The sequence below is a fragment of the Pongo abelii genome, chromosome 6 (assembly GCF_028885655.2).
Source record: "Pongo abelii isolate AG06213 chromosome 6, NHGRI_mPonAbe1-v2.0_pri, whole genome shotgun sequence".
In the NCBI taxonomy this organism is placed as follows: domain Eukaryota; kingdom Metazoa; phylum Chordata; class Mammalia; order Primates; family Hominidae; genus Pongo; species Pongo abelii.
Window position 1 is genome coordinate 94,385,055 of NC_071991.2, and position 19,025 is coordinate 94,404,079.

Sequence of the window (19,025 nt, forward strand, 5' to 3'; positions counted from 1 at the left end):
CTGTAATGAGGTTTCTGGGAGATTTGGTGCCTGAGGAAAATAACATATTTATCTTCTCATATTCTACCTTTGCTCTTCTCATAGAGTTTAAATCATATATTTATTGATATCATTTGGAACACCAAAATAGCTCACAGGCGGATTCCTATTAAAGTTTATCAGATGAAGAAATAAATTGATATAGCTCTTAATGTTTAATAGGAATTGATCTCCTTTGAAGTTCAAGAACCAACGAACTCTGAAATCAGTCTACTTGGAATTTCTACTTGATTTCCTATGAGAGTGAAAGTAGCCTACCTTTTAACTTATTTGAGCTTTTGTAAAGCTCTCTATTTTTTTTTTTTGACTGTTATGTATTATGTGTATGTGTGCAGGGGTGTGTGTGTGTGTGTACTTGTTATTTTATTAGAATTTCTAATAGCTTTTTTTTTTTTTTTTTTTTTTTTGAGATGGGAGTCTTGCTGTCATGCAGGCTGGAGAGCAGTGGCGCTGTCTTGGCTCACTGCAACCTCTGCCCCTGGGATCAAGTGATTCTCCTGCCTCAGCCTCCCAAGTAGTTGGGATTACAGGTGTGTGCCACCACGGCCAACTAATTTTTGTATTTTTAGTAGAGGCAGGGTTTCACCATGATGGCTAGGCTGGTCTTGAACTCCTGACCTCAGGTGATCTGCCCCCCCTCGGCCTCCCAGAGTGCTGGGATTACAGGCCTGAGTCACGGCACCTGGCCGAATTTCTAATAGTTGCTCATAGGCCTATCGTATTCATGTAATCATTTATCAGCCCTTTCAATAGCACTTCATACAGCATTCCAGACACCACTAGCATTGAGTATATGCACAATAGAACATTGTCTGCTCAAATTGTAGTAGCTTAATCTTCTTACCTTTAAAATATATATGTGTGTATATATATTATATATATATATATATATATATATATATAATATATATATACACACACACACACACACGTAGAAGAAATTCCTTTTAGTGAATGTCCTGAATGTTTCTTTCCTCTAGGGAGATATTTCCATTTGTGTCACCAGCATGATAGTACAGCTCTGGGCTGTAGTACATGACTATCTTTGCAGTTAGGTTATTAAACATAGTAAAGACACATGGATCTATTATCCTTCAATGTGACCAGTCCTCTTAGATGGCTTTGGCTTGTAGATTGGTTAATATGCTGGACAACTTATGAAGTGATACTTTAATTTATAGGCACCATAATGACAACTTAAAAAATAAGCAGACTAAAATATTACAATTATGCAATGGAAAATACCTGATGAAGAAATGTAACGTGATATGTGGCAAAAGTAACAGAAGCAAGCTTACAAAAGGCCAAAATTATTTTCTAGTTTTGTTGTTCTTCCAGTAAGCGAAATAAATTAATAATAATTTTAAATTTATATTTTAATGTAGATTATAAGACAAAGTTAAAGGAATGGATGAAGTGAATGAATGTGTCTCAAAGATTAACTATTTTATTATGTAAACTATTTAGAGAGTGTACATATAGGTATATATATGTATGTATATATATAAAATTGTGTGTATAATATGTATACAGAATGTGTGCATATGTATGTATGTGTGTATGTATAAAATTTTTACATATAAAATTTATATAATATGTAATTTTATAATATATATAAATTAAATTACATATTATATAAATTTTATATGTAAAAATTTTATATATACACGCACATACATATATACACACACATTCTGTATATATACAGAATATATATACATACATACACACACATTCTGTATCTATACAGTGAATTTTATATATATAAAAAATATAAATCATATATATAAATTATAATATGTAACTTTTATATAATTTACATAATATATAATATGTAATATATAATATATAATATGTAATATGTAATATATAATATGTAATATGTAATATATATTACATATATACAATTTATATATAATTTATATTTTATATAATTTATATATTTTTATTTTATTTTATTTTATATAATTTATATATTTATATAATTTATATTTTATATGTATTTAAAATTCACTTTCTCTAAGATGTAGGTCATGTCTGCATTCATAATAGCAGTACACAGGAGGTATAAGTATGTGATTGAGGATAAGAAGACTCAGTTTAACTGTTGCTAGTCTTAGCTTTTCAATACATAAAATGACATTGAGAATATTTAACTCACTGGGTCATCTTTAGTAATCAAGGTGTCAGAAAACACATGTGTTTAGGTTTCTAACCTAAATCAGGCTGAGCTTGTGTACAAAGCTCAATGCTTATTTATTCTTATGAAAGAATGCTGAGAATTCAAAGAAGGAACAGATTATGTGATTTCATTATAATCCATACATTATTGAACCATGCTAGCAAAATCATTTTACTTTAATCTTTTTAAATAAAACTCTGATATTCAAGCATACAATCAAAATGTAGAGTTATTTGATTTTTTATTATGCAACTAAATTTAAAGGCTAGTGAACAGTTGATGTAAAAAAATTGATCCATCATTTTAAAAATGGTAATGATTACTGATATACCACTTATAAAATATTAAGTTGGCAGTAGGTGATTTTTGACCTTTAGTTCATTAGATAAATGTTAGAAAAATATTAAAATGCTTTGTCTTTATATAGGAGCTAAGGAAACATTGAACTTGGCTTCTTTGATATATTTTTTTAAACTTCTGCTAGAATTTTAAATTTTAGATGAAAAAATATTTCTTGTCAGAACACATCTGAGTTTTTATTCTACAAATTATTAGTTGCATTTTGCAAATTACCTGAATGTGATTAAATAAAAGATGGATACACAGGGGAGTAAAAGGGGATGATGAAGAAATGGAATTCTTAATGAATCAGCAGGAGCTAGCATCTACGACACAGATTTAGGAGTTAGTTCTAGAACACTGAAATTCTTGTAAAGCTACAAATAAAAATTAAACTTCAAGCAAATAATACTATTAGTAATAGAAAATTAGATTAGAAGAAAACATTGTAGAACGTATGGTATTAGTACCAGTACTATTGATTGTGTTAGAAACCAAATTCTTACTAGCTTAAGAAAAAAAATGATTTTTCCTATCACCAAGAAGCCAACAGATGAAGGAAGCCTCAAGGATTCAGGCTGTAACCAGCTCAGCTTTTATGACCCTAACTACTCCTAGACCTATTACACCCAAAGAAATAGAGAGATGGAATACAATTTTTGAATATGTTTAGGTACTTGTTAATTTCTGTCATCAGTTAAGTGGGGTGATGTGATTTACTAGCCAGACAGAATCACATTATTAGATTGGGTGAATAAACAGTTTCTGAAAAGCTGTAGGATTTCTGAATAGAAAAACATTTTACCAAACAACCCTACATGTTTGTTACAGTTTTTAAAACATAGAAACTCCTGATTTACTGGTGTGTAATTTTCTCCAGCAAGATTGGGCAGTTTGGATGTTGGGTTGGACAAGCAAACTTTTAGGTTAATACAAGGTGAAAGTTTTTGTAGGCAGTAATGTATGATGATTGATATTTGGAGGTGTACATGTAGAGACGGGAGAATATGGAATCACACAGGTCAGGAGCAAGCAACACATTTGGTGGACAGGATGCATATAAGCCCCTTCCACTCCAATTAATTACCATTTGCATTAGGCTTTCTTATAAATCATCTCATTTGGTTTATCAGATTAAAAGCATAACAACAACTAGTAATTTTATTTCTTCTCCACTCTGCTATGTGGAATCTTTGAAGATAGTACTTTAAATAGACACATTGCATCCTAACTGATCTAAGAAAATAAAATTATAATTTACATTACTTCATGTATAATTAGGTATTAACTAAAGTTAATAGATAAATTCTATGGATGTATATTCCTTATATTTTTCATATATAAAAAGTAGTTAACAATTATGGGGCGTATATTGTGTGCCATGCACTGTACTTAACACTTTATATCAATTATCTTATTGTTTCTTGTCACATAATATGAATGCAGGTTTATCACGTCTTCAGTTCAGTTATATGGTAACACTTACCTCTAGATGGACCTGTGCCCATCTTTATTTTTTCTTTTCACCTTCTAAATTACATACTTTCTCAATATGTTCATGTTTTCCAAACTTCAAACAAATATAATGACAGGAAAAAAATACTTTTTTTCTTGGACACTGTCTTGAAAATGATTCACTCACATTCATATCCCCCCGCACCACTGGCACGCACACACAGCCACACATATATACATGTTCCTAAGTTCTTTTATTCACACAGTGTTACAGTGCTGTTGGTTGAACTCATCCCAGGTACAACAGTTGATATGGACAAAATAGCAGCGGTTGCTAAGTCAAATTGCTACAAATGTATTTCCAGAAAATTTGAGTTATAAATGATTTTAGCTAATTTTTAATGAAGAGTATCTACAATGTTTAACCAATTGACTTTGTATTTGGAACTCAGGAGTCATAAAAATGACAATAAGATTGCAATTTTTTGTAAAAGTGACTTTATCAGACAGTACAGTTGCCCAAAATTTGTCAGGCTGTGAATCATGTGCAGAGCTGAGTATAGCCAAGAAAGAAAATTAGTAAATTGGGCAGGAAGTTAGTCTCTATTTGAATTTCGAATGTGTCATATATTTTAATTGTTGACTATAAAATCTTAATTTTCAGTTGCAATATTTAAGCCTTATTCCTGGTAACATCTTAGTTCCATGGGGAAGCTTTGCATGTCTGCCTCAGATTTTTAGCATCAACTATTCATCAGAGGCCCACATTTGTGGGCAAGTGGCATGCAAGGGGCTGTCACTCACAATATACATTTTTAAGATGGAAAGGTCTATTTTGCTCAGATTTAATTTTTGACTCCCAAGAGACAATGTGGGACTAAAGTAATTTATCTCTCAACTTGCTAGGGGATGTTTGAAATTTCAGTAAGCAGCAGTATTATATTAGCATGGACCACTTGGGCAAATTTGTTTCAAGGAGATAATAAATAACTAAACTGCATGGTTAAAAATCAGAAACAAAACAATTTGTTCTTGTCATCTGGTGGTGCTTAAATTATGAAAAATAGCTCTCCAAAGGTTTAATCCCTGAATCTAGTTTGAGGCTGTTGCTGACTTCATTCTATCATACTGCACATAATGCCTTGAAATCCACTGAAAACCTGTGTGTTTGAGTGTGAAACCTTCCAAGATGTTGTTGTTTAATAATTTGCATAAAGACATTTAGGCTGAAGGATAATAGAGAAACAAGATTACTCTATTCTATCATTTGTTCCTATGGTAATTAGTTTATATGCCATAGTTTTAATTAAAGTATTAAATGATACTGGTATAACTGTACTTTCTAGAGAAGGGACTGAGGGAATTTTTAGTGATAAGACAGGGAAATGATTAAGAAAGAAACTCACACACATGCTCAAACTGATCAAGAGAGGGGCAATGTCTTGACTATCTTAAATTCTTAATTCTCAACTGTTTTGAAAACTGAGAAAGCTTTAGTTTATGTGGTCATGTCATCCAACTATAATGAGATATTTTTCATATATAGGAGGTCAGCTCCTTGCCACAGATGAGTTGGAGGGTGAACACTTGCTCCCTGTGGCCAGGGTGTAGATATTATTCATCTTCGTTTCTCCAATACGTAGCACAGAGAAGGTGGCCACAATAATTGTTGAATGAGTGGTGTGGCTCCCCCGATTGTTGCTGAAACCCCAAAATCTCCCTGTACAAAGTCTAAGTGGGATGGGAACAGGAGACTGGGTTAAGGGAGAACGAATTCAGCTGAGACATTTTCCTCTTCTCCTTTGATTTTACCCACTTAAGGCATTTAACTTCATTTTTTTTTTTTGAATTTCCTCCCCTAATTTTCTGTTAGCACAGAATTCATTTTAAGTAAAACTCATATCTATAAAAGCAGCAGAACAGAATTTAGTTGATTGGATGTGAATCTTCTTTTATTCCTAAGAATTGTCCTTTATCCCAATCCTGTTAAGATTGGTTCTGGATATATTGTGGTGACTCAGTGATTTGAATAACTCCTAGTGAAAGACTGATTTAGTTAACATAGCTGCACATATCTTGATATATATTTCTAAATAGCAAAAAGATAGCTTTAAATGAATTGATATGAAAAAGAATGACTGCTTCCCCAAAATATGATTTTTCTCAAAATTATAGTTGAAATTGTTTCTGAGCCAAATAATTCTGAAAGCGTTCAAACAAAAATCACAAACGAATAATTGCAATTTTTTTTTTTTTTTTTTGAGACGAGTCTCGCTCTGTCACCTTGGCTGGAGTGCAGTGGCATGATCTCAGCTCATGCAAGCTCTACCTCCCAGGTTCACGCCATTCTCCTGTCTCAGCCTCCTGAGTAGCTGGGACCACGGGTGCCTGCCACCACACCCTGCCAAATTTTTGTATTTTTAGTAGAGACGGGATTTCACTGTGTTAGCCAGGATGGTCTCGATCTCCAGACCTTGTAATCCACCCGCCTAGGCCTCCCAAAGTGCTGGGACTACAGGTGTGAGCCACTGCGCCCAGCCAATTGCAATTTTTTTTAAATAAGAAAATACGATGAACTGAGACTTGGAAAATATTTTTATGTGGTGATATAAATTAAGTGCTCTTTGAATATTTTGTGTTTATTTTAAGGTCATATTCCATAGAGGTGGATTTGGTTGACAGAGCAGATTCAGAGTTAGTTTCTCCAACTCCTGATGCCCTATATAAATTTATTCTTATTAAAATTGATCAAGTGAGCTTTTCTGTTTCATGAAATAAAGGAATAATGAAATGTATATGCTATGAATGAAAATTTGGGGTTTGAGAAAGAAAAGCATATTTATCATATGAGGTTTGTAAAAATGTTCCTCAGCCAAAAGTAATATCCCATTTGTTGGTGAAGAAGAAATTTAGTTTTATGGTGTGGGACATAATTGGTTGCAAATTCCACTAAGGTCTATGTTCTCTTCTTAAAATGTGACAGCCTGTCTAAGCATGCATATTTGAGTAAGTGCTTTCTCATTTTGTTGTTTTTTATGAAAAGTCAGTTTTGTTTTTTTTCCATTGATATTTTGACCATATAAATGAATGATATATTGAGAAAGAACTCCTTTAGAATGGAAATATCAAGGCCAGGCACGTTGGCTCACACCTGTAATCCCAACACTTTGGGATGCTGAGACAGGCAGATCACTTGAGGTCAGGAGTTCGAAACCAGCCTGACCAACATGATGAAACACCGTCAATACTACTACTACTACTACTACTACTACTACTACTAATAATAATAATAATAGCCAGGTGTGTTGGCAAATGCCTGTAATTCCTAATTCCAGCTATTTGGAAGGCTGAGGCAGGAAAATTGCTTGAGCCCAGGAGGCAGAATTTGCAGTGAGCTGAGATCATGCCATTACACTCCAGCCTGGGCGATAGAGCGAGACTCCATCTCAATAAAGAAAAAAAAAAAAAGGAAATGTCAAATACTTAGTTACAAGATATAAAGAAAGGAGTATGGATGAGTATGGATGTTTGACCTGCAATATAATTTTATAACTAGTATAGATTTGTTTCTTCAGTTTACTTAAAAACTCAGCGTTTGGAATTATATGCAATCCAGAATCCAGAAAGCCTTGGACAAATTCGTAACACTTAAGTAAACTTTGAAATGCACCTTTTCAATGACAGTTTTAAAAGCAACATAGAGTTTCAGAGTTTAGAGTGCTCATCATTGTACTATGGACCCTCATTCTGAAAGAAGAGATAAGTAACAGGTTTTGTAGAATGTAGTACACAAAAAAGGGAAAAAAATCTTTGGGAAATTCTCAAATAAATTTAGATCTTTTTAATTCTTAATTTTACTTAATTTTAGTTTCATGCATAGCTCTTAACAGGATCAAAATACTTAGTTTATAGCAATACTGGCACTTAAAAAATCATACTTGTAACCCTTCTGACACTAGGTGAAATACTCTTAATCTTAGCCTTAATAAATAATGATTATTTATTTGTATTTTATTACTAGGAAATACATTGACTAATCATTAATTCTAGTACCATGGACCAAGTGTAATCCTACATACGTATGTTGTTTTATGCAACTGATTTGTATCCATTATTTTACCAAAAGAGTAGGAGTTGATAGGTTTGACTTATTTTTTGCCTTTCTTGGCACAACAGTGTGTGCATATAGATATTAGTGAGTATCTGTTGAAAATGACGGTGTTGAACTGCTTGAAATTCAATGCAGCCTCACCTTGTTTTCTACGTGTTCCCATTCTGTTAATATAAGCAAGCAGATGGCAGAAAATAAAGTCTAAAATGAAGATGAACTTATTCAGTGCTTTAACTTTTCATAGAATCCACATTTTAAATTGAAAATTGTCTCATAAGTATAAACTGCAGAGGTACAAGCAGGATCAATAAACTAGTAATTAGGTTTGGGTCTCAGGTGGATTCAGAAGGTTGTCTTGCTTTGCACATGTGATGAGCTCTGCTTTTTTATTTTAACTGTTATAAAAATAATGCTATAAGGCGGGGCGTGGTGGCTCATGCCTGTAATCCCAGCACTTTGGGAGGCCGAGGCGGGCGGATCACAAGGTCAGGAGATCGAGACCATCCTGGCTAACACAGTGAAACCTCGTCTCTACTAAAAATACAAAAAATTAGCGGGGCATGGTGGCGGGCACCTGTAGTCCCACCTGCTTGGGAGGCTGAGGCAGGAGAATGGCATGAACCCGGGAGGCGGAGTTTGCAGTGAGCAGAGATCGCGCCACTGCACTCCAGCCTGGGTGACAGAGCGAGACTCCATCTCAAAAAGAAAAAAAAAACAAAAAAAAACTAATGCTATAAGAAATGATTCAGGAATTAGAATTTTTATGCATGTTAAAATTTTTTAAGCTACTGAATAATTCTTTTGAAAATCAATTAAATAATGTAAAACTTTAGTGATTCTAAATGAAATTCAAATTCATGGGTTTCAGTCTCTATTATTAATCATATGTTGTGATATTTATATCATTTTTGGTTTGTTTGGTCTTCATGGAGACCTATATGTTATAGAATTTCAGTCTCGTGGTATGTTTCTTAAAAACAGGCAGATTTCTGTGGTAAATAAACTGAGAAAACACAATTTATTTTCCTCTTGGAGATTTATAATATACAGTCATACATTGTCTCTGTGAAGTTCTGTTGAAAAGAGACAATTTTAACTTTATTATTTTCTAAAGTCATATGATCATGGAATGCTTTTGCCCACATGGCATCCATTAATATCTTGAAGAAGTAGTGATTTTGGGGGGGAGGGGGAAAGGGAATACACTTTGAGAAGCACTAATTTAGTGAACTTTTCCCAAGTAAGTTCTGTTTTAAAAATTGTGTATTATATGTTTGCTTTTAATAAATTTTTTTTTTTGAGGTGGAGTCTCTCTCTGTCGCGCGATCTCGGTTCACTGCAAGCTCCGCCTCCCGGGTTCACGCCATTCTCCTGCCTCAGCCTCCGAGTAGCTGGGACTACAGGCAGCCGCCACCAGGCCTGGCTAATTTTTTTTTTTTTTTTTCTTTTTAAGTGGAGATGGGGTTTCACTGTGTTAGCCAGGATGGTCTCGATCTCCTGACCTCATGATCCACCCACCTCGGCCTCCCGAAGTGCTGGGATTACAGGCGTGAGCCACCGCGTCGGCCTAAAATTTTACAGCATCTATGTTTTTGGATGTTTAAGAGGCAGAGAAAAATATGTGTTCACATCGTAGTGAGTTTACTACTTGAAGACATATGGAAGATGAACTATATCTTCAATCAGTTTGGAATAAGACAGAGAAGCCAGTCTAAGTGGATTATTTTTACACTACATAGAACTAGCCTCAGAGACACAAAGAATAGGAGTTTTAAATTCCTGACAGTCATTTTATTAATCCATTTCCATTTTTCCTCTGTGACATAGTTTATAGCCCTAATTTATAATTATGGTATTTTTCAGGAACACTGATGGCTAGCAGAGTCATCCATATATATTTACTCTTGCTAGAAAACCAATGCTAATTCACCACTTTGCTAGAATATGAGAGTATTAGTGTGAGATGATCTGATATTTTTTACTATCTGAATTCCCTGGTGCTCATCATTTCTTTTCTGACTCCATTAATAAATTTCTGCCAATATTGTATAGATGCACATTTCCTCCAGAATCATTTCAACTCTCTGCGTGTGTATGTATATAAAAATCATGACTTCAATAAAGTATTAAGACACGTATCTTACATGCTTCTTGAATTATCCTGTTCATTGTGTATTAATATATCAGTGTATATATGTGTTTGTGTATAATTTATTTTACTTATCAATTTTTCACTATTTTTTCTTGACAAATGGGTCTCAGACTTACACTGGGATCTTTTTCCCAATGCAAGATGTAATATCACTGATAAACGGTTTTAATATGTTCCTGGAAGAATAGTGGCTAATCCTTATGGATCATTGTGGAATATATTGTGAAAGAAAGATTACGAGGAGTTTATTTTATACCATGCATAAAATGTATTCAGTATTTGATACAGTATTGTTCTTATTAAAATCAATAAAGCATTCTTTTTTTTTTTTTGTAGAGCAATGAAGTTGTCTACTACAATGCAAAGGATGATCTCGATGTGAGTATTAAATGTTTTCCATTAAATTCCAAGAAAATTATAGTAAAATGATTGGCCTTATATAGAATAAATTGAGCTAGGAGTTTTAGTTTTTAAGACAATGTTAGATTGCATGAGCAAAATACTAGTTAGATACGAGATAATGAAGAACTTTTGTGATTTTTAACAACTTATTCTTGGCATCTTCCTAAGTAAAAATTTCGTGTGTTTCTCTGGATCTGAACCCTCACTGCACTTTTTCCAGACCACAGTCCTGTGTACCAACTGTGATTCTCTGGACTCCATTAGCAATATTGAAAATAGCTATCAACTCCCATCTACCTCTGTATCCTGGCTCCTGTCACCAGGGTCACCATGCCTATCTGCTTTGACTTGAACTTTGCACACCAGGGAGAACCATTTACTTCAACTACAATATGAATGACACCCCAGAAGCTGTGCAACAACCTGCCCTGCTTGTACAGTCTTTGAAACAAAGTAGTTGCTCCATATGACTTTTTAAATAAATGACTCTAATGTACACATTTAAATGACTTGAAAACATGGATTATTTTAGTGCTAATCAGTTACTTCTAATATTGCTACATTTGGATAGACATTGAGGACACATTTTATTACTTAGTTATGGTGAATACAGTTGCGAAGTTATCTAATAAAGGTTACACTTAATTTTTTAAAATTCTTGTATTTGACTCTTAGATCAAAAAATGCCTACATATACTTATTTCTTAAGACAAAAGTATTTGTTAAGGTCATCCTATATTTTAGTTATTTTAAGAGCTTGGGGTATTTCAGTAAACATAGCGAACAAATATAATAAAAGTATTACATGTCTTTCACACATTTCTCATCTGAATCAAAATAATTGTATTTATATACTATTATATGGAATTTTCTTCCAGCTATTTAAAAGAAGAAAATGAAAAAATACATAAAACAAGTCTATCTGGTCTTCAAAAAATGAGAAAACACATAATGGCTTGATAATGTCACAGTTTCCCAAATTATAACAAATTATACCACCACCATCCCAAACCATATTACTAACCACTTTACACAACTTATTTTACTTAGTTCCTACAATACTGTGAATGAAGAAGGTTTTATTTTCTCCAATTTATAGTTGAAGAGCTAAGGGTGTTTTGAAAAGTATTTTTTTTCCTCTAGACATAGGTGGTGTTCCCGTGACATCTTTCCTCTTATCATGATTGTATATATTATTTTAATGATGTAAGAGGCTTATTAAGTACAAACTGTCAACTAAAACAAAATGTTTTAATGGCTTATTGATATCAAAGTAAGTACCATTTTTGAAGAGATGTTTAGTTTCACCATTATAATTAGCACTTGATATTTTTAAACTTATTTAAAAATATATACAAAATCTTCATCAACCTTCCCGGTACATAAATTGTAACATTTATTTAATATTTAATTTGTAAAGCAATGACAAAGACTTATAATAAAGTCAATGGCATTGACATGCAATCCTCCAATTAAGGATTGCATAAAGATAATGAAACCAATACTGCAAATAAGTATTTTTTCTCTGAACTAATTAAAGAAGTTACATTTATATGTGAAACAGTTTTATTTCGGTTTGCTCATTATTTAGAAAGCAATTTTTATTTTACATTGAAATTGGTGATTTTCCTTTGTTCAAGATTTTAACAATTATATGTAAAATGTCAATATGACCTTTTAGTAACTATCACCCCAGTTTCAATCAATGCTTCAAAGTTGCCCATTTGAGCATATATGTCCACTATAAGTGGAAAAGTGCATGTGTTACTATTTGTAATACTTGAGTTGTTCTAATATTGTTACATAGTTTGTCTTCACTGATGTTCATTCAGATGTTTAAATCAAACTCTTGAGAGAGAAAAAAATGTGTAAGTGAACTTTTTTTTTATTATTATACTTTAAGTTTTAGGGTACATGTGCGCAACATGCAGGTTAGTTACATATGTATACATGTGCCATGCTAAAACTTGCCTTGTTTTTCCCATTTTCTCATCTAAAAAAATAGTATCTAATACTACTGTGGGTTATATATTTATGCTTATGAAAAGGATTCCTTCTGTGTTTTCTGCCATGAGGTGAAATTTAGCAAATTAAATCAAAGCCTTATAAATAGTAAAATCTCCACATTTAAATTTAAAATTTAAAAAAATGATGGTCAGCATTTGGAGAAAACTCAATTGCTTTATATACAAACAATAACGTTATCAGAATAATTCGCAAAGAGTGTTGTTTCGTGCAAACTGAACTAGAATAGGAATCAGAATAATTCATGCCCTAATCCAGCCCTAAAATTATAGTCATCCTAGGGCTTTAACACCTATTAAAATTTGAACCATTATTCTCTCATCTAAGACATGATACAGATGAATAGGTGATCCATAACGTTCATTTCAGTTCTGGATATTCTTAGATTCTAATGAAACTATATACTTATACATAAAGAATATACTTAAATGGATAAAGAATATGACCACACTATAGAATTTAATAGTCAAAAGGAAGGAAGAAGATGGCATTAATTACTCTTACCCTACTATAAGCATGTTGGTTTTTTGTTACATTTTTAAGATTTTCTCATGAACATATATGTTTACTTATTTGCATGATTCTTTTTTTTTTTTTTTTTTCCAAGACAGAGTCTCGCTCTGTCGCCCAGGCTGGAGTGCGGTGGTGCGATCTCGGCTCACTGCAAGCTCCACCTCCTGGGTTCACGACATTCTCCTGCCTCAGCCTCCTGAGTAGCTGGGACTACAGGCGCCCGCCACCATGCCTGGCTAATTTTTTGTATTTTTTAGTAGAGAAGAGGTTTCACCGTGTTAGCCAGGATGTGCTCGATCTCCTGACCTCGTGATCCACCCGCTTCGGCCTCCCAGAGTGCTGGGATTACAGGCGTGAGCCACCGCGCCCGGCGCTGCATGGTTCTTTAAGTACACAAGTTATTAAGTGGCATAATCATTTTTTATCTTGTGAAATAGTTGTTGGATCATTCTTTTGAGTTGATATAACACGATTCAATTAACTCCACTTCTACCTTGGAGTTTAATTTTCCTTTGTGAGTATTCACATAAATACCAATACATCTTTACACATAAATATTCTTCTTCAAAGTTTTAAACTTATTTTTAGGATAGATTCCCAAAAGTGGGAATTTTTGACATTTTAATGAATTTTGATACATAGTGCGATATCACTTACAAAAAGGACCAGGCCAAGTTCTACCATCATTAATGTACAGAGACATTATTTCCTCATAGGCTGCTCAGCATTATATTAAAAGATAATCTAACACATTCGAATAGTTTTTCACTGTTTTGATTACTTGTCTTCCAGTATTCGGATTTTGCCTTCAACATGGGAAGCCCATGTTTTTTCAGGCTCATTGACTTGTGAAAGTTTCTGAGCTAAAGTGAGGTTGTTTACATATCTGTGAAATCTGTATATTAATATGCATTTCTTAATACTGGGTAAAATATTATTTTGTACACACAAATCCGAATATTGCTGATATATGTAAGCAGCATGTAAATATTTATTGCATTTGGCCATATTTAAGGCTGTAATTGCTCAAGTAAAGCAAGAATGTAATTTGTTAAGAGAAAAAATGGGAGGAATTACATGAGGAAATATAATTCTACTTCTAGTATGCTTTATAAAATAAAAAAACAATAAATTATCATGTCAAATCAACCTGAGTGTAAAATACAAAGTTAATCTTTGTGACATCATTCAGTTTTCTGTATTTGGAATATTTCATGTGAATTTTTCTGAGCATTTGTAAAGAACTATATGATAATTTATTGTATACTAAAAATTTTTCGTTGGGCAAGCTCAAAGTGCTTTAGAATATAATGCTAATGCTCTTATAAGATCTTAAACCTTGAATCAAAACAAATTATGTTGTATTTATTAGTATATCAGTTTGTCTGTTAGAGAGATACCGAAAGTAAAAGTGGCCAAAATTTGACAGAAGTTGATTCCTCTCTATAGAGGAACATTCTGGATACACTGGCTAATACGGCGACTCCCTGTCTTTCCAGGCCTCAAGGTTCTTCTCCCCATTCTCTGCTTTCCTCAGTGTAGCTCTTCCATGTTGTGCTCCAAGATCCGTGTTCCAATATCCACGATTCTTTTTGCGTTCTAGATTAGAGGAGAGAGGCAAGTGACAATGGGAGACATGCCCTTTGCCTTTAGGGGCATGTCTCAGAGTTTGCATACATCACTTCTGTCTGTGCCCATTGTCCACAACTTAGTGACCAGCCTTGCCTTGTTGCAAGAGGATATGGAGTACTTTTCCCCCCAACTCTTGACCCATGTGTACATACCCAACTAACATGTAGAGTTATATTACTAAAGAGAGAAGGGAAAGGATAATAATTGAGAGATCATTAATTAGCAGTTTCTGCACATATGTTCAGTTTGTTCTTCTTGACATATTAAAGTTAGTGCAAACACTCCACTCATTCATCTGAGTGACTGTTATCTTTTAAATATAATCAAACCCTTTGGGGGAGATAATTTTTCTATAGTAAAATGAATATAAAATTAGGTGCTGTACTGAGTTTTTTCTAATATCTCCTAATGCATTTTGATAACTAATGATCAAATTGCTTTCTGCAATAGAAATATTTACTGTCTTACAGTGAAAGTTAAGAACTGTAAATACATGTTGTACTTTGATATTCTAGTTAACAATTTTCAGTACTTACATTTTTTTAAAAAAAAGATTGTTACTTATCTCATGAAGTTAGACTCCTGTGGATGATGAAATTTACTCCCCCTCACCAAAAGTTTTGCAATACAGGGTAGATTTAATTGGATCTTTTGCTTACAACTTTATATATGCGTTGGCTGGTATTTTATATACCAGGTGTTCACAAATCATAATATCATCACATTGTTTTTGTTTGAATTTGGCTACTATCACTGTTCTTTGCTCTCACTTTTCCACATGCTAGGTTAGCTACGTATTTTTATTGTTCACATTCTACAATGTCATATTCCTCATTAAAAATTTGTCATTTGAGATTATAAAATGTAACTTTACAATCTCATACGTCTACATCAACTATCTAATAAAGCAGTGGGGCTAATTGGCGTACTAACTGCTGAGATAACATTATTAATAAATTTAGTCCTCAGTGTGTTTCAATGGGGATTAATATCCAAGGGCTGTTGAAAAAAATTATGGATAAATTAAATTTACCTGAGTTTATTTGTATAAAGAATGATTCATGAATCAGGCAATACTCAAAACTAGGACAGAGCCCCACCCAGCAACATGGCCAGGCAGTATTTGTAGACAGACGAAGGAAGTGATGTATAGAAACAGCTTGATTGGTTATAGCTGGACATTTACCTTACTTGGGCATGGTGATAGCTGGGCATTTACCTTACTTGGGCATGATGTAGCATTTGCCTTCTGTGGACATAATCTGATCAGTGGGCAGCCTGTGATTGGCTGAAACTCAGCTGCTGTGATTAGCTGAGACTCAGTTATTAGTTACTAGAATATACTTTTAAAGTAGGTTGCAGTTTGTTAACATACTAAGTTAGGTTGCAGTTTACTGTAAAGAAATTCAAAATACAAAGGTAACCTTAGGACAAATTTAATTTAAAAGAGCTGGCCAGGTGCGGTGGCTCACGCCTGTAATCCCAGCACTTTGGGAGGCCGAGGCAGGCAGATCACGATGCCTGGATGGTCAAGAGATTGAGACCATCCTAGCTAACATGGTGAAACCCTGTCTCTACTAAAAAAATATTTTTTTAAAATTTAGCCAGGCATGGTGGCCGGCACCTGTAGTCTCAGCTACTTGGGAGGCTGAGGCAGGAGAATAGCGTGAACCCAGGAGGCAGAGCTTGCAGTGAGCGGAGATCCTGCCACTGTACTCCAGCCTGGGCAACAGAGCGAGACTCTGTCTCAAAAAAAAAAAAAAAAGACAAAAATGAAAAAAAAAACAAGCACTAAATAAAGTTTCTATTTTAAATATTATACCTCCTGGGTATAACTGAAAGATTATAAATCCTGAGGTGCTGATTATTTTAACTTTTTCACCAGTTCTGCTGGAGATGATTTGTTTTCCAACTCCTAAGACTAGTAGATTAGTGATCATTTCCAGGATTTCCTGGTACTCATATCAGTCATTTCCTTTCACTGCTCTAATACAATAATCTAAGTTTAGACATTGGTCTCAAATATGTTCTTAAGAGCTATTGAAATTATCTCATTTTATGATTATAAATTTTAAATACATGTAATTATGATACATTATTATATGAATTTATAAACATATTCATATATCAGTTTCCATTGTCAAGATCTTTGTCACTTATTACTGACTCTTTTTTTTTTGATATTTAATACCCTGCAGAAACTTTACCAGTAACTTTCCTAAGCGGAACATATAATGTTTGGCAGTGAAATGAAAGTTTCTCCTTCTTGAAGGCACAGCCAGTCTTTATGAATTATTATCTTAGGATCCCTCCTTAAGAGTATAAGTTCCCAGAGAGCAGCTCTTATGCGCTTATAGCAGCTGACATAACTCTTGCAATATCGAATACACATTGTAATCACTCAAACTTTCTTTCCCAATAAATCTAAGTTCATATTAAAGCTTCATTTCACACAACTGTAAAAGGAATGTTCTGAAGTATAGTTTAAGAACACGTCATGATTATATTCCAGACTTACTTCCCCATTTTTGTTCCCCATACTTTCATTTTTAGAGAGACCCTTTCCCTACTATCCCAACCTTAGTCCAGACTTGTGTAGGTCTCTATAACCTAGAGGATTGGCAATGAAATACATACCTTGAAGAAAACACTTGCCCTATTGTTGACCAGTGGCAGGACCAAATGTTTTATATCATTATCACTTCTGTAGTTACAAATATGACAGCACCAAGGACAAATACTTGGGGAAAAAAATCTATACCATCAGACTACTTCCCAGTCTTGAGACTAGATAGGTCTTCATTTAAGACTAATAAATCTAGTCAATGGAGAAATCCATGGGATATTCAGTAACAGTAAAGTAAGTATTAAAGACACAGAGGAAAATTTTTCTCTAAGATAGTATTACTTCAGATACGTCAGGCAGAAAAACAACGTTGAATGTATGCTTACTGTCCCCAAAGAAAGAGCCAGTCAATCGTCTATAAAAAGTAGGCTAAAACCATCAAAACAAAAACCACTGAAACAAAATTCTCATTGGAGAAACTAACAAATTTGACAAATACTAACAAATTTGACAAATGTGAACTGTTTATCAATAATCCTCAGAATAAGTTTGAGAAATACCCTTCAAATGCCAGAAAAGTAAAAAATGTGGGAACAAAGTTAATAAATATGAAGGTCAGAATTCATAGGTGTATTCATAAGTCCTGTCTTCCCAGAGATCAAGTCAAAGCACATGTATCAGATATAATCATCAAGGATTTAATGGAAGAAAACATTCAGGTCCGCCAAGAAATCTGTATATAATTGTAGATTTGGAAGACCTGCAGTGTTTCAGACAAAGATTTTTAAAAGTCAAGGACATTTATACCAAAAACTTGCTCAAGGATATTCAAGAGGAGATTTCTAGTAGGCAGCTAAGTATTTAGTTTGGTTGCTTAGGAGAGTGGCCTAGAATAGAGTTTTATGTTTAGCTTATGAGGGGAATTTGAAAACAAGTGGCTGAAATTTCCCGAGCAAGTGTGAAGTTACATATATAGCAAGGCCAGATTCATCTACAGATAAATTTTGGCATGCTTACACAAAGCTAAAAACAAAATGAATTTGAATACCTTTGGATATAACATATTCTCCAGCCTGCTGTAATACCACTACTCCTTATTGTCTACTTTCAGCCTGCTTCACACATCTACACAACATTAAAAAAAAAATACCTTAAGACAGTACAAGATAGACTCCTCAGAACACCAGCATTTAGGGGAACGAGGGGGCAGGGGACAGGAGTATGCGATATGAGGAGAGATGAAGTAGTAGCCGCCTCATAATAGAAGTAAATCATACAAAGAAGGTCATGAGATTAGTACATGTTGGCATCAGGACAAAATTTGGAATTTCCTGATTTCTACTGTTCTTTCGTGTTTATTAGGCTGGTGTAGCACCAGGGTCATGTTTGTATAGAAAGAAGGATACATTTGAGTGTAATCTATTGATTTTGTTCATTATAATGATGCATGGCCTCCAAGGTAAAACAAGTATATAAAGTTGATCAATGCTTCCTTTAGAGTGAAAGCTTTCTATTAGCTGCATCCGAATTAGTCAGTTTGTGGGGAAGTTTATGCTCTTCAAGGACTCTAGTATAAGACAATTCCTCAAGGGCATTTTATAGTTATCTA

General features: G+C 33.7%; 1 protein-coding gene across 4 annotated transcripts in view; it reads left to right on the top strand.

Annotated features, from left to right (window-relative positions):
* The window catches only part of CACNA2D1 (calcium voltage-gated channel auxiliary subunit alpha2delta 1), a 498,772-nt gene that overhangs the window by 296,336 nt on the left and 183,411 nt on the right, over positions 1–19,025 (top strand). For all 4 annotated transcript variants that reach the window (XM_024249257.3, XM_024249260.3, XM_024249259.3 and 1 more), the window contains 1 exon segment: positions 10,615–10,656. In XM_024249257.3, coding sequence (XP_024105025.1) covers positions 10,615–10,656 — 42 coding nt within the window.